The 24,759-nt window shown below is 37.5% G+C and overlaps 1 protein-coding gene across 2 annotated transcripts in view; it reads left to right on the plus strand.

Moving 5' to 3' along the window:
• Positions 1-18,303, plus strand: part of dhx37 (DEAH (Asp-Glu-Ala-His) box polypeptide 37) — a 30,794-nt gene extending 12,491 nt beyond the window's left edge. For both annotated transcript variants that reach the window (XM_067414456.1, XM_067414455.1), the window contains exons 10-28: positions 4-105; positions 944-1,058; positions 1,156-1,254; positions 3,548-3,603; positions 3,955-4,102; positions 4,213-4,289; positions 5,250-5,482; positions 5,580-5,691; positions 5,795-5,901; positions 6,890-7,078; positions 7,178-7,302; positions 9,186-9,302; positions 9,442-9,614; positions 9,696-9,810; positions 11,870-12,007; positions 12,117-12,211; positions 14,523-14,596; positions 14,698-14,795; positions 17,977-18,303. In XM_067414456.1, the coding sequence (XP_067270557.1) occupies positions 4-105; positions 944-1,058; positions 1,156-1,254; positions 3,548-3,603; positions 3,955-4,102; positions 4,213-4,289; positions 5,250-5,482; positions 5,580-5,691; positions 5,795-5,901; positions 6,890-7,078; positions 7,178-7,302; positions 9,186-9,302; positions 9,442-9,614; positions 9,696-9,810; positions 11,870-12,007; positions 12,117-12,211; positions 14,523-14,596; positions 14,698-14,795; positions 17,977-18,053 (2,250 nt within the window). In that variant the 3' untranslated portion in view covers positions 18,054-18,303. The remainder of the gene's footprint in view (positions 1-3; positions 106-943; positions 1,059-1,155; positions 1,255-3,547; positions 3,604-3,954; positions 4,103-4,212; positions 4,290-5,249; positions 5,483-5,579; positions 5,692-5,794; positions 5,902-6,889; positions 7,079-7,177; positions 7,303-9,185; positions 9,303-9,441; positions 9,615-9,695; positions 9,811-11,869; positions 12,008-12,116; positions 12,212-14,522; positions 14,597-14,697; positions 14,796-17,976) is intronic.
• Positions 18,304-24,759: the final 6,456 nt, after the last annotated feature.

A 24,759-nucleotide genomic window follows, 5' to 3' on the forward strand; every position in this document is an offset into this window, starting at 1 on the left:
CAGAAAGGCTTACCGATGAAGCTGATCATCATGTCGGCGACGCTGCGTGTGGAGGACTTCACTGAGAACAAGAGGCTCTTCCGCTCTCCTCCACCGGTCATCAAGGTGCCAGTATAATAGTCTTATGTTTCTATAACATGCATTCTTGTCAGATGAAGGTCTCTGACACTTGAATAATGGGGCAGTACATGTATACTTTTCACACTAAGCATAACCCTGGTTTTATACTTTCAATCATAAAGTTGTTTTTTTAAATATATATTTGTTTAAAAATATTCAATCAATCAACTTTATTTATATAGCGGTTTTAGAATAACAATTGTTACAGAGCAGCTTCACAGTGTTAAACAGGACAATATTACACACAATTTTATTTGTTTTTTAGCAAATTAGCTGTACCAGTACTGTTTCTCCTGTACAGTCGTTCTGGAGAAAAGAGATGTTATCAGCTCATTTCAATTCATCATATAGCGACAATGTTGGCAGATCAGTATTATAAAATTAAATAAGACCTAATAAATTAATTTTATTTGTATATTTAGTTGAATAACTTGGATCATAATTTGAGTGTCCCCAAATGAGCAAGCCACGCCAAAGGCGACAGTGGGAAGGAACCAAATCTCCATCAGGGCATGATGGAGAAAAATAAGCCTTGGAAGAAACCAGACTCAGTCGGTGGGCCAGATCTCCTCTGGCCTATTAACACACTGTGAATGATTATTATTCTGGCAACCTTACAGGTCAGAAGTCAGATTAGATCTGAATATTAAACATTTCTGGGTATCACGCAAGAGACGGGTTCATTGTTCCTTGATTGTTGATTCTCAACAAGTTACTAAATACTAGTGGGATCCAAATACCAGAGTTAGTGAAACATTCTGTGTTTAAGACTTCAAGAAAAATACTTTAGTCAAACTTGTTTTAACACTGTACGTGTCTATAGGTGGAGGCTCGTCAGTTCGCGGTCACTGTTCATTTCAATAAACGCACACCGATGGACAACTACACTGGAGAAGCTTTCCGTAAGATCTGCAAGATTCACCGTATGCTGCCGCCAGGTTTGTTAAACACACAAAGCTAACGACATGCACAGATAAATGCACATGCAGCAGTGGACGATGAATGCAGCGTCTGAACACGTGTGTGTTGTTGTAGGTGGTATTCTGGTGTTTCTGACGGGTCAAGCTGAGGTCCATTCTGTGTGTCGCAGACTGAGGAAAGCTTTCCCTTACAGACCCAACCGAGAGCACACAGGTACACACACACACACACACACACACACACACACACACACACACACACACACACACACACACACACACACACACACACACACACACAGCACTTATGCTTTTTGGGATATTACCTTTAAAGGGGGGGTGAAACACTCAGTTTCAGTCAGTGTCATGTCAATCTTGAGTACCTATAGAGTAGCATTGCATCCTGCATATCTCCGAAAAGTCTTTATTTTTTTAATAATTATATAAGAAAGATGCGCTGTTTCTGAGTCTTTCCGAAAAAAGCCGAGCGGGTGGGGGCGTATCGTGTGGGCGGAGCTAAATAATGACGTGTGCGCGCTGCTGTTATTGTGTTGAGTGCGTCGTAAAGCTGTGTCATCCCTAACAGCGGGAAAAAAACTTTATTCAAAATAAAAATATGGCTTTTAATCAGATACAGCCATACATCTATGATCCGGAATCAGACCCAGAGGCTGCAGTTGAACAGGAGCAGCAGCAAAAACGACTAGAGCAGGACGTCTCTATGTGGTACAAGTTATACACTAACTATATAATATGCTTAGCGGCTTGTGTTATTTACATATTTATACTTGAATTATATCGTCGTATTTTTGTCTTTGAAGGTGTACATGTGAGAAGTGCAGTTGTGCACGTGTGTGTGTGTGTTTACGCGTGGTTTGTGTAGACAATTGTAACGTTAGTAAGCGGACTGGTTTTGCACGGCAGGTTAAGTTAGTGTTTACATAGAAAGACACGGAATAGTAGCACATTTGAATGAAGAGGCGCGCTTATTTAGTTCAACATATTTCCCCACTCTTTGTGTATTGTTGTTTGGAGTGCTTTTACAATACACAAAAACAAAAAGTTACACATAATGGCCAGCTAAACAAATGTACACGCACTACACATCGCATGCTCCATTGATCAATTAGCTATATATAGTAATATATATAGTAACTATACGTGATCATGTTTGGGCTACTTGATGAGCATAGGCAAAAACACAGACATTTGAAGCAGTCTTACTCACCGCCTGCGGTTCTAACGTTGGGACCTTTATCGTTGGGACTGCTCCATCCTTCAGCATTAGGCGATTGGAAAATCCGGCGTCAAGCTGGGCCTTGTTTATGAAACAGGCGAACAGATATAAACATTCGCGCAACTCAGTTGCTGATCCGGAAAAGCAAATTACATCCACTGTTGCCTTACCGCGGGGTTTTTGGGGAATCTGTGCAGGACTGTCTTGGTCTGGCAACCAAAAACGCACTTTTTGATGTCATTGTTAATTGTGCACATCACCTGTCCAGCAGCCTACGAGCGCTTTGATGGGCGTAGCCTGTTACTTTCGCTCTCTCCCTCGCTCTCTCTCACGCGCTTCCGGTAGAATTGTCCGTAAGGCCCATACAAGGAAATTCCGCCCCCATTAACGTCAATGGGGACGCATGATCTCAAAAAACTTGCCGAAACTTATGACTAACCGGAAGTAGTATTTTTGACAAAGAAATACTCCCATCAAACGTCCACCTTAACTTTTGAAACTTTGTCCATGTTTAGTATGGGATTCCATGTCTTTAACAGTGTAAAAAGATCAGTATGCATGAAACAGCATTTCACCCCCCCTTTAATGTAGTGTGTAATATAGCTGTTTGTGTGAATGTTACATACCTACTTAACATAAAAGTTAGCATAATGCCAGCTTATGGTTTTCATTGGCTAGCCGTGAACAACGTCTACTTTGACAGAGTAGACCAATCACAACAGACTGAGCCATCTAACCAATCAGAGCAGAGTAGACCAATCACAACAGACTGAGCCATCTAACCAATCAGAGCAGAGTAGACCAATCACAGCAGACTGAGCCATCTAACCAGTCCGAGCAGAGTAGACCAATCACAACAGACTGAGCCATCTAACCAGTCCGAGCAGAGTAGACCAATCACAACAGGCTGAGCCATCTAACCAGTCCGAGCAGAGTAGACCAATCACACAAGTACACTCTCTGAAAGGAGGGGCTTAGAGAGAGACCGGATCCTTGACCGAACCGTTTCAGACACTGTGAGAAAAGAGCTGATGCTGCAGTGTATATTATGAGAAAATGAAAGTGTTTTAGACCATAGATGCTTGTACACCTGTTGTAGGTGTCCTTCAAAATAAAACAGGAACCTTGTCCTATCAAAAAATGATAGGAGTGGCGAGTAAATAACCATGAGTAGCTATTGAAAAGGAAATATATTTTACAACATTTTGTATCTTAAAGTTCTCCTAAGCGGATGAGCAGACACTAAAAACTGAAGTGTGTGTGTTTTCAGATTCAATGGAAACAGAAGACCTGAAGAAGTCAAAAAGAGCAAAGAAAAAGAATGTGGTATGACAACTTTCAAAAGCTAACAATGAACAATATTTCTACTACTAATATTTATACATTTTTTGAAACTTCTTGTATCAGCATTTTTCATATTCGTTAATGCACTGTAAACTAACATTAACAATCAATGAACAACTGTTTTTTTTAATGATATACCCATTTAACAAAGATTATTAAATGCTGTAAAAAATTATTTTGCTCATTTTCCTTTTGATATGATAGCTGAACTACTACTACTAGTTAAACACTTACTGTGACGTACTGTTTCACATACACTAGTATGCCGTGTACAGTATATTTTGTGCTCTAGCATTAGGCCATACTCTCAAACAGCCTCAATCTCTCTCTCAGTCCCTCCCGAGGATTACCCTGGACAGTTACTCCGCTCTGCCCGTGGACGAGGGCGATGAGGATCGTCAGGCTGGCGTTGATGAAGATGATGATGATGAAGGTTCAGACCTTGAGCTGGAGCTGGGTGATCATCCAGACAGCGATCATGGTGAGACACTTACATATGCAGGTGTGTTTAATCTGGGTTTGACTGTATATGTGAATTAATATATGTGTGTGTGTGTGTGTGTGTGTGTGTGTGTGGCTTCCTGTGGTCAGAAGAGAAGGCGGATCCATCGATCCCGCTCTACGTGCTTCCTCTGTACTCTCTGTTGGCTCCTGAGCTTCAGGCGAAGGTATGTGCTGTATCTGTGCGTCCACTTACTTCAGTGTCCTTGAACAAGCCTTTTCCACTTTTCATTGAAGGAAAAGAACATTTTTAAAATTCATGGAGATATACTTGATGTACTTTAGGATTAAAGGGATACTCTTTTTCATATTAAATTATGTTATTTCCTTAACTTAGACGAGTTGATACACACCTCTCTCGTCTCAGTGCGTGCACTTAATCTCTGACGCGCGGTGACGATCTGATAGCATTTAGCTTAGCTCCCTAAGCCCAGTTCATTCACTATGGTACCAAACAGATTAAGTTAGAAGCGACCAAACACCTCCACATTTTCCCTATTTAAATATAGTTACAGGAATAGTTGAACGACCTATTATGGTGCTAAAACATGCCGCTTTTTTAAGCGGGTTTAAAAGGAGAACTATAATGTATGGCGAAATAGCACTTCTGAGAGTATTTCGACTAGGCGCAGTAAAAAGTCAAGCCTGAAAAATGTGAGGGACGATTTTTCAGGGACTTTTTGCTGCACCGACACGATGACAATTTCAGACCCCTCCATGATTTCTAAGTGGGAGAACTTGCAAAATAGCAGGCTGTTCAAATACTTATTTTCCTCACTGTATATATATAAAATATATTTTTTATATTTTATTTATTTAATTTGATTTACATTAAGCAATGGAAACCATATAATACTATAATATTATGTATTATGTGTATAATTTTTTATATTTTAAAGTGCTTAATGTTTGTAGATCATGAAAAACTTAATTTTAAACTCATATACCTAATTATTATAAATTTATATTATAAATTATTATATAATTCTTATTTATATAATATATTTTACGTTTTGCTATGAAATAAAATAAACATAATTAATAAATTATTTCAAATGTATAAATACATTTATATATATATATATAATTACAGTTATTGTAGGATCACCGTTGGTGTGTGTGTTCAGGTTTTCCGTCCCCCTCCCGCTGGAGCTCGTCTGTGTGTTGTGGCGACTAACGTGGCTGAGACGTCTCTGACGATCCCTGGAGTGAAATATGTTGTGGACTGCGGCCGTGTGAAGAAGAGATTCTACGACAGAGTGACCGGCGTCTCCTCCTTTAAGGTCACCTGGATCTCACAGGCTTCAGCCAATCAGAGGGCAGGAAGGGCAGGCAGAACGGAGCCGGGCCACTGCTATAGGTCAGAATTTGGCCCTTATTGTGTTTTAGAGGAAGCTGAATGGATATGTAAGAGGAAGATCTTGATGTGATATTAATATTTGTGTATGTGTGTGTAGGCTCTACTCGTCTGCTGTGTTTGGCGATTTCAGTTTGTTTTCGGAGGCTGAAATCACGCGGCGACCCGTAGATGACCTCGTCATTCAGATGAAAGATCTCAACATTGAGAAGGTTTCCTTTCATCATGCGATAAAAGTCACACATCAGCTATAATATTCCCTCATGACAGGTTGTGATTAAGTCTTGTTTATTTATTTTGTGTGTGTGTGTTTAGGTTGTGAACTTCCCGTTCCCCACTCCTCCCTCATCTGAGGCGCTGATCGCTGCCGAACAGCTTCTGATCTCGCTGGGCGCGCTGGAGGAACCGCCTCGATGCGGACGGTACACCACACACTCACTCCCTCTCTCTCTCTCTCTCTCTCTCTCTCTCTCTCTCTCTCTCTCTCTCTCTCTCTCTCTCTCTCTCTCTCTCTCTCTCTCTCTCTCTCTCTCATTCATCCATCACTCATATACATTTGAAATGAAATGATTTTTTTTTTATATGCATACATTTAAATTTTAACTTACATTTAAAGATATAAACTCAAACATGTAAAATATACACATTGTTTTATTAAATATGCAAATATTTGTGTATTATTACAAAAGTTAAATAAAATATTAATTCATCACATGTAATATTTTTTTTTAAATTTAGAATGTAATATTTGTTAAATGTTATAGTTATGTCGTTCCCTGAAAATGGTAATGAAAAATAATACTCTGACTATCAACTGTAATAAAACTGGGAATCATATTTCCTCAAATTGACCATTTACATATATATATATATATATATATATATATATATATATATATATATATATATATATATATATATATATATATATATATATATATATATATAAAAATAAAATATATTTTTTTTATGGATATGTATAAATTCATTTTCAAGTCTTTGTAATTAATAAAATGTGAAATGCATTGTCAATTATTGTGCACGTTTACATATTATTAAAAAAAGGATATAAACTATTACTTTATCATTAAAGATGTCTGAATGGTTCGTAATTTAAAAAAATATATATATTTATTTTAATGTAAGGTTCCATAAAATAATGAAAAAATAATGAAATAAAAAAAAATGTAACACATTTTTTCATAACTCCTCTGACAGTCAGCTATAATATATCTTTAATATCACTCTATATGATTTAAGTAGCCTATTATAAAATAATACATTACTGTATGAACACATTGGCTGTTGAAAGGGGATCACATGCTAATGTTCATTATAAAGGTGCTAAAAATATATAATTGTAAAAGTAATATTCTTTCTAAACCTGTTTCTCTCTGTGTGTGTTTTTAGTTTGGGGGAGATGGAGAGGGCGCGTCTGTCATGTCCCATAACTCCTCTGGGTCGAGCAATGGCTGCGTTTCCCGTAGCGCCGCGTTACGCTAAGATGCTGGCGCTGGGCCGTCAGCAGGGCTGTATGCCGTATATCATCACGATTGTGGCCGCCATGACCGTCAGAGAGATCTTTGAGGATTATGACAGGTCTTTCAGATAACACATGCACGTTTACTTGACTTTGGCCAATGCAGAAGCATTAGGGAACGGTAGCGCTCACACCCCGTCTCTCTCTGGGTTTGTCAGGCCTGCGGGCAGCGAGGAGGAGAGCACTAAGATGGCTGGGAAAAAAGCCAGATCTGCTCAGATGAGGAGGTTATGGGCAGGTCAAGGACAGTCGCTCCAGCTGGGAGATTTGATGGTTCTGCTCGGTATGGCTTTGATTTTACTACCTTTGGGTTTGAATGTTGATGTCAAATGTTTAGACATTCAGGCCTCCTTTTTCATTTTGTTTCGTTTTAATTCAGGCTATGTTTACATGACCCTAATCTACTAAGATGGAAAAGTTTTCCTTTGCATTTTTCATATACAGATAACAACATTGTCAAAACGGTACCTGTTCAAACGGATCCGTGAAAACAAATAAAATGCTGTATTATTCTGCCAGGCCAGTAGGTGGCGACGTCACTTTCTAAAGAAACTATGTGCGATAGACTGCAAATAGCATGCACGTGAAGACAATTTTCAAAGATTCATGTCTTTGTATTCGCTTTCAAAAACGTTTTGTTTTGTGTTTTCAGGCCCTCAAAACGCTGTTGTCGGGTAAATGAACAACCAAAAGGCATAAAAGTTTCCAGTTAAGCTTTAATTTAATTTTAATTTCAGTTTTAGTAATTTTAGTACTTAAACTTGTTCCAGTTAGTTGCCAAGACATTTCTAAGTTAAAAAAAAAATGCCCATCTAATATTTATATTTTATGTCAGCTTGATTTCAATTAACAAAATGATTTTTAATAGATTTATTTTAAATAACAAAAACACTCCTACAGATTTTTTTTAACATGCAGAAAATTGCTGCAATTAGGGGTGTTTTTGTTTTACTAAAAATAATAGAGTAAAATAATTAGAAATAAATCATTAAAAAAAAAACTTTAAATAATGTAAAATACACAGATTTATACTTTAGGTAGATAGCAACTTCTCTAATTCCTATTATAGTATTTTATAAATGCAAACCAAAACATTGCTAGAAATCAAACTGGGAATCATATTTTCTTAAATAAAGCCCAGGTGATGCTTATTATACACACAGTAATGATATATATTATAAATAAAACCTTACAATACAAATATTATAGTGTTTGCCTTTCTATTATTAGACTGCTGAGCTGTTGAACAAAGACTGTAAACTAATGATGAAGAATGGGAGTCGACGCCTTCACAATAAAAGTCCCACTCCTGACTATTACCGGCCAAACGAAAAAAATCAGTCGATGTCAAATAATTAAAAAACGACTATTTGCAAATAGGAACTAGATTCTATTTACACTAAGTGAAAATACATTTTTTTTCTTAGCAATATATGATATTTACTCATGATATGACATTACAAGTGCAAATAGCATACAAAGTAAAAATAGTGATACATTCTGTTCACACCATGTACAAGTATTTCTTTGCCATGTGTAAATAGTAATTAGATTCTATTTTTTCTTTATTTTGACAGATATGTACTATTTGCACCTCAGTATTGTTGTACGTTAACAGGATAAAAATATAACAGTGTAAATTATTATATTTATTAAAATGATTATATGGATGCCGCTTTAATGGGACAGTAAAAGCCCTCCCGACACCTACCCCTAACCCTGCCCAATAAAGGCTTTTATTATTATACAAAATTTTGTTAGGCACTTTATTTCCATTTTTAGAAAATGTTCTTAATTTTTACTGAAAGTAAATGCCTTTCCAATGTGATATGTGACGGGAAAAGGAAAAAGAGTGAGCTCTGCAAAAGGGGGATTCGAACCCAGGTCGATTGCATCAAAACCTTGTTCCGCAAGCCGTACGCTTTACTGACTACACCACTGAAAGCAATGAAATACTCCTGTTATCTTGTTTTTTCCAAACAGGCACTGTTAGGCGGAGCTAGTGGGAATAGCACTAGCCAACAAGGCACGCTATTTGCACTTACATATACACTCTGTATATATAATGCCCAATACTTTACTCTTCGATACATATTTCAGATACTTTAATTTTTGTTGTGCCATTGAATTGTCTGCTTTGTGTAAATGGCGTGATGTTGTGTTTAGGGGCGGTCGGCGCTTGTGAATTTGCAGGCTGCACTCGGCAATTCTGTGAGGAAAATGGGCTTCGGTACAAGGCAATGGTGGAAATCCGAAGACTACGGGGACAGCTGACCAATGCAGGTGCATGGACAAAAATACACATGCAGTTTTTATTTGTGTCTGTGCCTGCTGTTTCTTGTGAATATGATTCAAGCATCTCTCTCTCTCTCTCTCTCTCTCTCTCTCTCTCTCTCTCTCTCTCTCTCTCTCTCTCTCTCAGTGAATGCCGTGTGCTCCGACGCTGGCGTGTACGTGGATAATAAGATGGCTCCTCCGACAGAGTCTCAGGTGGTGTGTTTACGGCAGATCATATTGGCAGGTTTAGGAGATCACATCGCCAGACGAGTGCAGGCCGAGGAACTGCTCGACCCTAAATGGAGGAACGGCTACAAGGTGCCTCACAAATCTGTTTACTTCTGATTTTGCTTTTAATTTCACAGTTATACAAAGTTTATATGCATGTGTGTGTTGCAGACTCCTCTGCTGGATGATCCAGTGTTCATTCACCCATCATCTGCCCTTCATAAGACACTCCCAGAGTTTGTTGTTTATCAGGAAATCATGGAGACCACCAAGATGTACATGAGAGGTATGTGTTTAGGTTTCATCCTGTAGGTCACTTCTGTACATTGTTTTTTGTCTCAAAAACTGTTGGAAACAGTAGAATCTTGTTGGGATAAACTTTTAAACTTTTATATTTATGTAATGTTAATAAATAAGTTAATACATGATTTTTTTATTACCGGTAATGTAAATATGACATTTATATACAGTATATCTGGGGTATTCAATTAAAATTGTAAGAGGTCCAGTTAGAAAAAAATTCAGTAACCAAAGGTCCGCAACATCACAATGACTTACTTGTGTTATCATTCAGTATGAAAATTGTATGAAAATATGTAAGTAGCCTAGTCAAGAGACGACTGTCAAATAAAATGAAAGTAAATTTAATAATATTTCAACAATATTTATTGTCTGTTTATTTATTGAGCTGTAGGGAAATAATAAGTACTCTAATAATAAATTATCAATTTAAATAAAATAAAATAAAGGCTGCATTTAAAAATAAATTATGAATAAATAAAACACAACAGAGTGCATCCCAAAATAAAGTGCTTAATTTTAGAAAAATGAAATAAAAAGTATAATTTGAGTTTCCCTTTTACTTTTTAGGTAACTCCCTTTCACATCTTATGTTTAAACACATTTTAAAATAAACAATTTCAACACATCCGCACTCATTGACAACCCCTCCATCAGTAAATGTTTTTTTATGTTTGCCGAAAATCCAAGCAACTTTAAGGGAACATTGGTTAGCATGTTGTTGGGCAGTGAATGAATGTGTTAGGATTCTGCTGGATCGATCATATTGGGCTTTTAGATCGTTTATTTTCTGTGCCCTCAGTGCAGATTTATGTGGGTATGTTTGGTCAAAAGATTTGTGCTGGTGGCGCTTCACATTGCCGCTTTTAATAATCGCGACAGTCTGAACATATGAGACATACCGGTTTGAAACTGCCCGTGGGAAGAATGAACATGTAAGAATCTGTTCTTTCTTGATTAAAAGCTTTGTTTTCGCTGTTTTTTTTTTTTTAGAGCAACTCATGTGAAACGTTGTCTCTCTTTCGTCTCGTCTGTGCGTGTGTGTGTGTATCTCTCGCTGTCTGACTCGAGTAGCATCACGTGACATGATTTACAACGCATGCTATTGGTCTGTGAGTTTCCTGGGCCACGCTAAACGCTCCGTCAAAAGTAAATAATTTTCAATCATTTATGGGTTATTTGTCCGGGTCCGGACAGAACGGCGGCTGGGTCCGGATCCGGACCGCGGCTCGCCTAATATGATATTCATATAGACTGGGTTTCAAAACCGTGTAAATAAGTGAAAAAGTGGACTTGGACTCACAGTGGACCAAAATAGAAATATTTTAAAATTTTGTAATATATATTCAATTGTGTAAATTTAAATATGATTTAAATTCCTTTTTTTTTAGATTTATTATTGTAACGCATGTTTAAATATTTTTTTTCAATCGTGTGCTTTATTGTATAAATCCATGTTCTAAATACATGCCGTCTTGTTAAGACAATTAAAAACAATTAAGACTTTTAATTAAATTAAATCAATAATTCCAATTATTTGTATGACAATAATTGTCAGATACATTTTTTAATTATTTTAGAATTCTGACAATTAAGCTTTTAGAATTCTGACAACTCTAATGTGAAAATATATTGTGATTTATATTATATTTATATTAAGTGATTGGCTGATTTAGATGGATATTGAATTCATCCTGAAAATCCTGATATGAACTGTTTTCAACATTTATAACAATAAATAAAAAATCTTAAGCTGTTTAAAATTGTAATAATATTTTCCAATATTACTGTTTTTACTGTGTTTTTGATTAAATGAAGCCTTGGTGAGCAGATGTTAATTTAATTTAATTTTAACATGTAAATGAACACATAATAACTGCAATTATATTTATTTGACATAATATTTACTAAAATAATAAGAAAAAATTGCTTTTAAAATATATAAATTTGAAGAAAAATATTTAACTAAAATCTGTAAAATAAACTTTCTGAATTGTGACCGCTCTATCTACACAAGTGCAAGGATAGTGTTATGTTTGTTGCAGGCGTGTGTGCCGTTCAGCCGGAATGGGTCCCGAAGCTCCTCCCACAGTACTGTCACTTTAGCGCTCCGGAGGAAAGCCCCGCCCCCTGGTTCTGCCCACTGAGCGGCCGAGTGAAGTGTCATCAGCAGAGCACCTTCTGTAAGAGCCGCTGTCCTCAGCCCCAGAGCTCAAAGTCATTGTCTCATTTGTTTAATGCCGCAGTGTGTGCAATAACGGTCACATGATGTGGGTGTGTCTGTCTCCGCAGTTAGAGTCAGTTGGAAACTTCCTTCCATTGAGATGGATTACCCAGAGGGCCTTGAGCGTTACAAACTGTTTGCAAAGTTTTTCCTCGAGGGCAAGGTGACATTTGTGTGTGTGTGTGTACATGTGTACATGTGTAAAGTTGGTAATTATGAGAAAATAAACCAAACAAGTTGATCAAGACCGTGATATATATCAAACTAGTTTTGTATCAACCTGATGAGGTTTATTTTGTCATAACTACGTATAATATAAATATTATGTATGTATACAGTGGGGATAGAAAGTTATAGCCCAAAAAAAATATTAATGTGCATAAAGAAGCCAAGAAAAGATGGGAATATTTCCAAAAGGCTTAAAATTACAGATTAGACGTTCTTTTAGTATGTCAAAAAAAGTTCGATTTTATTTCCATCGTTTACACTTTCAAAATAACAGAAAACAAAAAAGGCGTCTGCAAAAGTTTGGGCACCTGGCAGAGATAATACCTTGTACTGCCCCCTTTGGAAACTATCACAGCTTGTAAATGCTTTTTGTAGCCAGCCAAGAGTCTTGCAATTCTTGTTTGAGGTATCTTCGCCCATTTTTCCTTACAAAACTCTTCCAGTTCTTTGACATTTTTGGGCTGTTTGTGACGCACTGCTCTTTTAAGGTCAATCCATAGATTTTCAATTATGTTAAGGTCAGGAGATTGTGAAGGCCATGGCAAAACCTTCAGTTTACGCCTCTTGATGTAATCCACCGTGGATTTTGAGCTGTGTTTAGGATCATTATCCATTTTTAGAAGCCATTCTCTCTTTAACTTCAGCTTTTTCACAGATGGCATCAAGTTAGCGTTCAAAATTTGCTGAAATTTTATAGAATTAATTTTTCCTTCTACTCGTGAAATGTTCCCTTTGTCACTGGCTGCAATACAACCCCAAAGCATGATTGATCCACCCCCATGCTCAACAGTTGGACAGAGGTTCTTTTCATTCAATTTTGTGCCCTTTCTTCTCCAAACGTACTTTTGCTTATTCCAGCCAAAAAGTTCTATTTTTAACCTCATGAACTTGTATACAAAATGCATCAGGCTTGTCAATATGCAAACTTCAAACACTGATTTTTGTGTAGAGGACGTAGAAGGGGTTTTCTTCTGATGACTCTTCCATGAAGACCATATTTGTACAAGTATCTCTTTATAGTGGAATAGTGTACCACAGCTCCAGTGTCTACCAGATCTTTCTGGAGAGATCGTGCAGTCAAACGTGGGTTTTGACTTGCTTTTCTCACAATCCTGTGAGGTGTTCTGTCTGATATTTTTCTTGGTCTTCCAGATCTTGCTTCCTTAATTACAATCCGAACAGTGGATATTGGCATCTGAAAACGCTTTGCTATCTTCTTATAGCCTTCTCCTGATTTGTGAGCATCAACTATTTTCAGTTTTCTAGACAACTGCTTAGATGTACCCATGGTGCTGAATGTGGGGCAAGGTCAGATGAGTCTGGGCATTTGAAACCTTTGAGATTGACATCACCTGGTCTTTCCAGACGGCGATTGAAAACAATCCATGACACTGTCAGGTCTCCGCTTGCCAAAGGGGGCAGTACAATATATTAAATAATAATTACAGGGTGCCCAAATTGCATTTTTTTGGTTTTCTGTTATTTTGAAAGAGTAAATGATGGAAATAAAATCTAACTTTTTTTGACATATTATAAGAATGTTTCTTATAATCTTTTCTTTGCTTCTTTATGCACATTAATAAAAAAAAATTACCTGGGGTGCTCAAACTTTCAATCCCCACTGTAATAAGTAAGTATTTATCTTACCAAACAAATACACTACCATTTAAGAAGTTTCTTCTAGTCAACAAGGCTGCATTTATTTGATCATAGATACAGTAAAAACTGTAATATTGAGATATTATTACTATTTAAAATTATTTTATGTGAGTATATTTTAAAATATTATTTATTCCTGTGATCAAAGCTGTATTTTCAGCATCATTACTCTTCAGTGTCACATGATCCTTCAGAAATCATTGTAATATGAGGATTTGCTTAAGAAACAAATATTTAATAGGTTTGTGGAAACCATGAACCATTTTATTCATCATCCTTTGATGAATAGAAACTGACATTAAAAACATTTATAATGTTACAAAAGATTATATTTTAAATAAATGTTCTTTTGACCAGGTATTTAAAATTGAACCTTTGTAACGCTTTTTGTCTTTAATGTCCATTTTGCATTCTTTTAATGCATCCTGTGCTGAATAAAAGTATTAATTTCATTAAAAACAAACTTTTGAATGGTAGTGTTATATAAAGTGAAATTGAGTTGTGTGTGGATTGACACCATATTCATAAACCAGGGTATTTAAATAAATGTTTGATGCATGAAATTGTTCCTGGATGAATTTCTGCAGGTTTGTCCAAAGATTCAGCAGTTCAGCACGTGTTTACTGTCATCACCCTCCATCATGTTGAAGACGTGGGCCAAGTGAGACCACACACACACACACACACACACACACACACAATCACACTGACTTTGGAGTGTAAACAGGTGTTGTTAAATAATCTCCTGCTGTTGCGTCTCAGGCTGCAGCCGCGGACAGAAGTTCTTCTGACAGCACTAGCGTCCGAAAAAGTGGACAACAGAACGGCTTTAGAAGCTGCGTGGAGGAAAGATGAAAAATGTAAGTTGGTATGCTTATAAAAATGACTCATCTTTTAATTTAATGGAAAACATGCTTTGTTTTTAACTAGATTTTTTTTTACTGTAGTTTACTTGGCAAAAGTCACTGGTTAAAATAATAGCTTAAAGAAGTCATTTCAACAGTCAGGGTCAGTAATAAAGAAATCAATACTTTGATCAATAATTTGAGCAAGGATGCATTAAATTGATCAAAAGTAACAGTGAAGATATCTATAATGTTACAAAAGATTTATATTTCAAATGTATACAATTTCTATTCATTGATTCCTGAAGAAATTAGATCTAGGAATAATTTTAGTGTTAAAATTCTCTTAATAGCTCATTTAGAGCAGTGGTTCCCAAACCTGTCCTGGGGACCCCCCACCAGTGGACATTTTGCATGTCTCCCTCATCTAACACCTGATTCAACTCCTTAGCTCTTTAGTACTTTAGTAGAGACTACAAGACTTGAATTCGGTGTGTCTAATGAGGGAGACATACAAAATGTGCAGTGGTTAGGGGTCCCCAGGACAGGTTTGGAAACCACTGGTTTAGAGAACCTTTACATGATATGCTAATTTTTTGAGACAGGAATTTGGGGTTTTAATGAGCTGTATGCCAAAATCATCAGTATTAAAACAATAAAAGACCTGAAATATTTTAGTTGGTGTGCAATGAATCACAATATGTTAATTTTTTGAGAAGGACCTGTAGAAGAAGATCCGGAGATCTTTGTGATATCTTTTCAACATACTACAATTTGGGACATACTAATTCTATTTTATGACAGAGTCTGCGAATTGGGTTATACTGAGAGAGTGAAAGGAAATGCCAGCAAAATCTTTCTGAAGGCAGTTAGTTCCCTTCAGAGATATATATTTTTTTAGAATTCATTCATACTTAAATTCATAACATAATTTCCCCCAGTACTCACTTGTAAAACCTGTTTTTTTCAAACTAAATGAAACGTAGGCTGCATGCTGTGTCTGTCATAGACTGTTGCTTACTTTGCTCAATAATACTGGACATTGCTTTCCATGGGTTTTTCAAAATCCTGTCAATGAAATAAACCTTAATACTAACCGTTGGAAATTGCATTGTGGTTTATTGTCAAAATGGTAACTGTTTCATCCCTAACCCTCAAACTAGAGTGAGCTTGGCATTGGCGACCCCTCATAAATCTCGTTCACCCAAAAATTAAAATGATCCCATAATTTACTCACCCTCAAGCTATCCTAGATGTATATAACTTTCTTCTTTCAGACGAATACAATCGGAGTTATACATTTAAAAAAAGTGTCCTGGCTGAACGGAAGCCCAAAAAAGTCCGTCCGTCCATTATAAAAGTGCTCCACACGGCTCCGGGGGGTTAATAAAGGCCTTCTGAAGCGTAGCGATGCGTTTGTGTAAGAAAAATATCCATATTTAAAACGTTAAAGAGTAAAATATCTAGCTTCTAGCGAACCGCCTTCCGCATTCAACTTGTGCAGCAAGTATAACGGCCCTCGCAGCTCAAAACGCTTAAACTACATCTGACGTCATCGTCGTGCCAGTTACGCTTTTTCCGTAAGTTGAATATAGGAGGCGGTATGTCAGAAACTAGACTTTTTTATATTTATTTACTCCCCCGGAGCTGTGTAGCCAGGACATTTTTAATATAACTCATATTGTATTAGTCTGAAAGAAGAATGTCAGATACACTTAGGAAGACTTGAGGGTTAGTAAATTATGGGCTAATTTTTATTTTTCAGGTGAACTATCCCTTTAAAACTGACACCAAACATCTGAATGATAGTGTATACATTTAAAGGGGGGGTGAAACACTCAGTGTCATGTCAATCTTGAGTACCTATAGAGTAGCATTGGATCCTGCATATCTCCGAAAAGTCTTTATTTTTTTTATAATTATATAAGAAAGATGCGCTGTTCCGAGTCTTTCCGAAAAAAGCCGAGCGGGTGGGGGCGTGTCGTGTGAGCGGAGCTAAATAATGACGTGTGCGCGCCGCTGCTATTGTGTTGAGTCGAGTGCGTCGTAAAGCTGTGTCATCCCTAACAGCGGGAAAAAAACTTTATTCAAAATAAAAATATGGCTTTTAATCAGATACAGCCATACATCTATGATCCGGAATCAGACCCAGAGGCTGCAGTTGAACAGGAGCAGCAGCAAAAACGACTAGAGCAGGACGTCTGTATGTGGTACAAGTTATACACTAACTATATAATATGCTTAGGGGCTTGTGTTATTTACATATTTATACTTGAATTATATCGTCGTATTTTTGTCTTTGAAGGTGTACATGTGAGAAGTGCAGTTGTGCACGTGTGTGTGTGTGTTTACGCGTGGTTTGTGTAGACAATTGTAACGTTAGTAAGCGGTCTGGTTTTGCACTGCAGGCTAAGTTAGTGTTTACATAGAAAGACACGGAATAGTAGCGCATTTGAATGAAGAAGCGCGCTTATTTAGTTCAACATATTTCCCTACTCTTTGTGTATTGTTGTTTGGAGTGCTTTTACAATACACAAACATAAAGTTACACATATAGTGGCCAGCTAAACAAATGTACACGCACTACACATCGCATGCTCCATTGATCAATTAACTATACGTGATCATGTTTGGGCTACTTGATGAGCATAGGCAAAAACACAGACATTTGAATCAGCGGGGGTTTTGGGGAATCTGTGCAGGACTGTCTTGGTCTGGCAACCAAAAACGCACTTTTTTGGTGACATTGTAATTGTGCACTCACCTGTTCAGCGCAGCCTACGAGCCAGCGCTTTGATGGGCGTAGCCTGTTACTTTCGCTCTCTCTCTCACGCGCTTCCGGTAGAATTGTCCGTAAGGCCCATACAAGGAAATTCCGCCCCCATTAACGTCAAAGGGGACGCATGATCGCAAAAAACTTGCCGAAACTTATGACTAACCGGAAGTAGTATTTTTGACAAAGAAATACTCCCATCAAACGTCCACCTTAACTTTTGAAACTTTGTCTATGTTTAGTATGGGATTCCAAGTCTTAAACAGTGTAAAAAGATCAGTATGCATGAAACAGCATTTCACCCTCCCTTTAACATCACCAAAAAGCTGATAAATATAAATTGGCCGGCTCTAACGTGAACACATTTTAATGGAATTCGAAGTGTGGTAAGAGACAAAAAATGTCTTTATCTTGTCCTTGTAGATCTGATGGCAGCATACTGTCAGTGGATCCCAGAGTCTCTTCATGCAGAGGTCAGTAAAATCTGGCCACCTATCTGACATGCAGTGACCTCTGACCTGTCGGACCACGTGTCAGACCAGCACATCAGGACACGTGCTATAAGACTTTTTTAATGAACAGGATGTTCCTGCTTGTGCCTCACTCTCTGGCGTCACACGGATGGGTTGCTCTGAAAGCCTGTGGACAGATGAAGAATTCCAGCTTAAAGTGATGCCAGCATCTCATGAGGCATCTTCTGTAAATGTATCTTCACAGATCAGAACAAATAAATTCCTTTTTTTTAAACAACCTCGTGTCTCCTCTTGTCTTTATCACACTACAGAATGTTTGCTAACAGCAGTGAGCATCAGTAATGCTGTTAGTGATCAACCTCTAACACAGTTCTGTGTGTGTGTGTGTGTGTGTGTGTGTGTGTGTGTGTGTGTGTGTGTGTGTGTGTGTGTGTGTGTGTGTGTGTGTTTGTGTGTCGTCCTGCATCGTTTGAATGATGCCTCGATGTCTGGCTGAGGAAAGATGTGCTGGTACTTCAAGTGATCAGATGCATTATTTTCATCTGCTGGACTATAAAACAACTGATCAAAAATCACAGGATGCAGATTTGCACATTTTTTTGGTTTCAAAATGACTAGGCTTGGATTTTCCCTCTTGTGCACTGTATTTGTGTAATTCTGATTTCACTTCCACAAAATTGTGCTTGTGACAGTGAAATATATTAATTTTTTATTACTATACTTTTTGAAAAATATTGTAGATTACAAATATTATAGCATGCCTCCAGCCCAAAACAGTAGGATAAACTTTTTTGGAGATAAAAGCATCTATCAAATGTGTAAATGTATATAATTATAATTATAATAATATTGTTAATCGTATGGCTTTTAAAATTGGCCTTTAAAAAAAAATGGACATAAGATAATACATTTTTTTCCCTTCATTTTGGCGATGAGGAAGAAAATGACTTGACTTGAAGAAAATGAAGCCTATTTAAAATCAGTTATTTTGTTCATTGAGATGCTTTTATAGTCTTTATTTATGTATTTTAATCCACCACCGAAAGCACCATCAGTGGCATCAGAACTGGACCACAGAGTGATGGGAGAAGGTGACCTGGTCTGAGGAATCACATTTTCTTTTACATCACGTGGATGACAGGTTGCATGTGCGTCATCTCTTACCTAGAGAACACATGGCACCATGATGCATTATGGGAAGAAGGGAAGCCAGCAGAGGCAGTGTGATGCTTTGGGCAATATTCTGCTGGGAAACTTTCGGTCCTGTCATCCATGTGGATGTTACTTTGACACTTACCACCTACCTAAGCATTGTTGCAGACCATGTACACTCTTTCATGGAAACTATATTCCCTGGTGGCTGTGGCTCTGCCAGCAGGATAATGCGCCGCCACAAAGCAAAAATGTTTCAGGAATGGTTTGAGGAGCAGAAGTTTGAGGTGTTGACTTGGCCTCCAAATTCCCCAGATCTCAATCCAATCGAGCATCTGTGGGATGTGCTGAACAAACAAGTCTGATCCATAGAGGCCCCACCTTGCAACTTACAGAACTTAAAGGATCTGCTACTAACATCTTGATGCCAGATACCAAGACAAGTCACCTTTATTTATATAGCGCTTTTTACAATACCAATTGTTTCAAAGCACCTTCACCGTGTTAACAGGAAAATAGTGCAACAGAATTTGATTTGGCTGTGGAGAAAGCGGAGACATTATCCAGCTCATTTCAATTATCATCTAGTGTCAATGCGGGCAGATCGGTAATAAAGTTGAAATTTAAGTGTCCTCAACTGAGCAAGCCAAAGGCGACAGTGGCAAGGATCCAAATCTCTTTCAGGGCCAGGATGGAGAAAAATACCTTGGGATAAACCAGGCTCAGTCGGGGTGCCATGTTCTCCTCTGGCCTATTAACACACAGTGTATGATTATTATTCTGGTCACCTTACAGGTCAGAAATCAGATATTCATAAGATTATTGGAAAGATTGGAGTCATCATGCCTGAGAAGGGTTTAATGAGAATGTTGTGTTGATGCAGCATTTACAGGGGAGAGTTTAATTGACATGGTCACTGCAGACACTTCAGGGATGCGTTAGACATGTCCAGGCACAGGTCCACCATCTGGTCTGGATACGCTAACATTAGCGTAGATGCCATTGTTCTTATGATGTAACGAGTACATCAGGGGTTATGGGAAGTGTCCCGCTCATCTAGTTAATGCAGCCTAACAATCATTTAACTGATTTGAATGATAGTGTGCCATAGTAAAGAAATGCATTTTTAGTCTAGATTTAAACGGACACAGTGTGTCTGCTTCCCGAACAATACTAGGAAGACCATAGCTTCCAGAGTTTAGGTGCTAAAAAGGAAAAGGATCGACCGCCTGCAGTTGATTTTGATATTCTTATTATCAACTGGCCAGAAATTTGAGACCGCAATAGACGTGATGGACTATAATGTATTAAAGGAACACTCATTTTCCAAGTCCCTTAGAGTTAAACAGCATAGCTTAGCAAACATCATTGAATCAGATTAGACCATTAGCATCGCTCTCAAAAATGACCAAAGACTTTATTTTTTTAAAGATAATATTTTTCCAATTTAAAACATCATTGTGTACTAAGACCAACGGAAAATTAAAAGTTTTGATTTTCAGACCGATTATACACTAAAAAATTCTGGGTTGTTTTAACCCAATGTTGGGTCAAATATGGACTAACCCAGCAGTTGGGTTGTTTTAATCCTGCGGTTGGGTTAAATATTTGCTTAAGACAACCCAATCGCTGGGTTAAAACAACCCAATTGCTGGGTTAGTCCATATTTGACCCAACATTGGGTTGTTTGTTGTGTAATAATCAGGAAACTTTGCCATGCCATGTGTGCAGAAGCGCAGTGATATTACGCAGAAAATAGTACCTAGCTATTTATCGGTCTAAAAAAATTTGTTTTTCATTTTCCGTTGGTCTTAGTTCACGATGTAACTACAGAAGTGTCAAGTTTTAAATAGGAAAATATAGTGAAAGTCTTTTTGTGGTCATTTTTGAGTGCGTTTGCTAATGGTCTAATCCAATTCAATGGTGTATGCTAAGCTATGCTAAAAATGCTATCGCCAAATACAGAGATCGGAGCTAAACCATTTAGTGCTTTGTAATAAGCAAGATTTTAAAATGTATGCAATTTTTAATAGGGAGCCAGTGCAGTGTTGACAGAACTGGACTATGATCATACTTCCTGGTTCTAGTAAGAACTCGAGCTGCTTCGTTTTGGACCAGCTGGAGTTTGTTTATTAAGCGAGCAGGGCAACCACCCAGTAGAGCATTACAATAATTTAGCCTTGAGCTCATGAACGCATGAACTAACTGTTCAGCATTTTGCATGGAAAGCATGTGCCATAATTTCGATATATTTTTAAGATAAGTAAAATGCAGTTTTACAGACGCTAGAAACTTGGCTTTCAAATGAGAGATTGGAATCAAAGAGCACACCCAGGTTCCTCACTGATGATGAGGGCTTGATAGAGCAGCCATCGAGTGTGAGACAGTATTCTAGGTTACTACTTGTGGAGCACAGCCCACCTTTAGGGTCTAGTGGAGTCCATGCCTTGACGGGTCAGGGCCTCAGGGCTGTTTTGGCAGCACAAGGCCAACACAATATTAGGAAGGTGGTCATAATATTATGCCTGATTGGTGTGTGTATATATATATTAGGGGTGTAACGATACGCGTATTCGTATTGAACCGTTCGGTACGAGGCTTTCGGTTAGGTACGCGGTACGCATTATGTACCGAACGGTTCTTGGACTAATTAATTAGATTTGGAAAATTAAAAAGTGTGTGAAATATAATAATATGCATTCAACAAGGTAGCCCAATAACCAAAACGACATAACAGGCAATGCCCCTGACACCGCCGAAGTGAAATAAAAAAAAAACACCAAATATGTTTTAGGCTGCTGAGTCAGGTCCTCGCTTACTCAGTAGGCTACGGGCTGAATGCTCGTGGCAAAATGGCTATTGCGTTTAACAAACCAGAAATAGAAGATCCTCCAATAACCAACAGGTCTGGTGTTTGGGTGAACTTTGGATTATTTGTAAGCTATGATGGTGTTGGCAAGATTGATGGATTAAAAAACAACGGTATGTCGCATTTGCTGATGGTACAGAATAATTCATGTCATGTCAATCAAAGCCGACAACAAGACGATCTTGTTGTCTTTACGCCGACAACAAGACGATAAAAAGGAGAAACAGCCACAAACTATCCCACAAACTATCCCGCAGCATTTAGACAGACATTTCCAACTTATTCAAATGGCAAAAGACATCACCGCGGCGAGTGGTCCATTTATAGCCGCGGATATGAGACCTAACGCCCGTTTCACACTCCGTCTGCAGTGCGTGTGCGGTGCGTATTTGTTCCGTACCATGTTAACGGATGACAGCTTTCAATCTGCACGCGGGTGCTGTCCGTCAGTCTGTTCCAGGAGCGTTGCGTCTGCAGCAGTGCACGGATCGTTTTCGTACCGAGTCTATTTTTTGCTGCGCTGCGTTGCTGCATTAAAGTGGTAGAACATTGTTCGCATTAAAATAAACATGTACTGACGCGAAAATCTAGTAATTTCACCACAGATGCATCTCATTTAAAATATACTCTTGTTTCAAAGTCAACAAATGGCTTTTTTTTCTCAAGTAAAGCAACAAAAGGACACCTTACCTGGCATTTAGGTTAAAAAAGTGCCATAATGGATAACACTCGCACTTTCTTGGAGGTGAAACGCAAAGTTCTTTTTGACCTGCAGGATTTCTTTTAAAAGGGTGTAAAAACGAAAGTAAAGACTAGAGTCGGCTGTTTTTGAATAGACTATTGTAAGTTTCTAATTTAAAATGTTTGTGATTTAAGGCTATAAACTATGTTTAAATGTTTTGCCACTTGTGTGAGCTAAATCTAAAGTATATAAATATGAATAAATGAATTTAATAAAATGTTGTTTAAATGTAGTAGGCTACGTAACCTGACTTCTATTAAAGAGTAAACAAAGAGAATTGGAATTCTGACGAGGCATGTTCAGTAAAAACTTTTGGATTTTAAATAAAAAATAATGAATAAATGCTGTGTTTGTGGTATGCAACAGTGGCTCAGTTGCGGACTGCAAACGCAGCATATGTGAAAGCACTACAGGGTGTGGGGCTCCTGCAACGCACAATCAACGCAACACGCACCGCACACGCTAATGTAAAGAGCTAATGTCTTATTCCTGTAACTACATAGAAGATGGGTAAAATCATACAACAACAAAAAATCATACTTTGTTAGTTTTAATAAAATAATAATAAAAAAGGTAATTTCTGCCAATTTTTTCTTTTTGCTGTATCTAAAACATACCGAACCGTACCGAACCGAACCGTGACACCAGTGTATCGTATCGAACCGAACCGTGAATTTTGTGAACCGTTACACCCCTAATATATATATATATATATATATATATATATATATATATATATATATATAGGTGTGTAAGAGATCTACTATATAGCTTATGTCACATTTTCTCTATTTTGCCTGAGGAAAAATAGTTTGTCTTCTTGTGTAATTTAAAAGTGCCTATATATTACATAGGGCATAGAGTTCATTTAGGGAGTAAGATCTCTTGAATGTTTCCCTACTTGTCAAGTGAGTTCCTAACATCGGCCCCTCCCGTGAGCGCTGCTGACACCAGTGTAGAAAGTGAATTACCAAGAAGGCGGATTATTTCTGAGTCACTTTGAAGTTCTTTGTTATTTGACTGCAGTGATACCGTCCTCTCAAGTGCTACTCGTGTCGCTCCCATCTGCTAAGCTCTGATTCTATTTCACAACTTTCTGTGGGATGAAAAAGTGCAAGAATTTGTGCAGCAGCTGCTGAGGTGTTACATAAGTGAGGTGTGCACGAATGGCCTGAGGTTTACCGACCAACACACTGAAACGCTTCTGGGCTCATTCTGACTTCTGTCACATTTCAGCACGTCTGGCACGAGTGTTACTGCAGGAGCGAATACAAAGAGGGCTTGATATAAAGCAAAAAGCTCTGAGATTTCATTAGAGCTGGATAGGTGTGTAAAGGATTGAGTTACCCCCCCCCCCCCCCCACACACACACACACACACACACACACACAAGTACATGCACTTCTCTTTAAGTAGCTAATTATTTTGAGTCATCTAGGAAAATCTTACAACATTTCCAGGTCATATTTCACAACCCACAATTTGTTCTAACTTTCATTTTTTTTCTTCAAGAAAATGATTTTCTTTCTATTTTTGGGACCATTAAGCATTTTTATTTTATTTTTTTTAGCAATTACACTATTTTCATGCAGTTTTCTCATTAACTTTTACCTATTTTTACAATACAAAAAATGCTTAGTATTTTCCAGTCCAAATATTAAAAAAAATCTTAAATTAAGATGCATTTACTAGACAAGGAAAATGATGAGATCTCTGAAATAAAACAAAATTATTTTCTAATGAGGTAAGAAGAATAATTTGAAACAATATATATCTTGTCATTAGTAAATGCTATAATATATATATATATATATATATATATTATAGCATTTACTAATGACAAGATATATATTTTTTCAAACAACAGCATACATATACATACACACACACATATATATTTCATGCACTTTGTGGTGCTGGTAAAACCTGCACAATGGGACCAAAATGTTCCCCAAAAAGATGGCAACACA

The sequence above is a fragment of the Pseudorasbora parva genome, chromosome 13, assembly GCF_024679245.1.
Source record: "Pseudorasbora parva isolate DD20220531a chromosome 13, ASM2467924v1, whole genome shotgun sequence".
NCBI classification, from domain to species: Eukaryota; Metazoa; Chordata; class Actinopteri; order Cypriniformes; family Gobionidae; genus Pseudorasbora; species Pseudorasbora parva.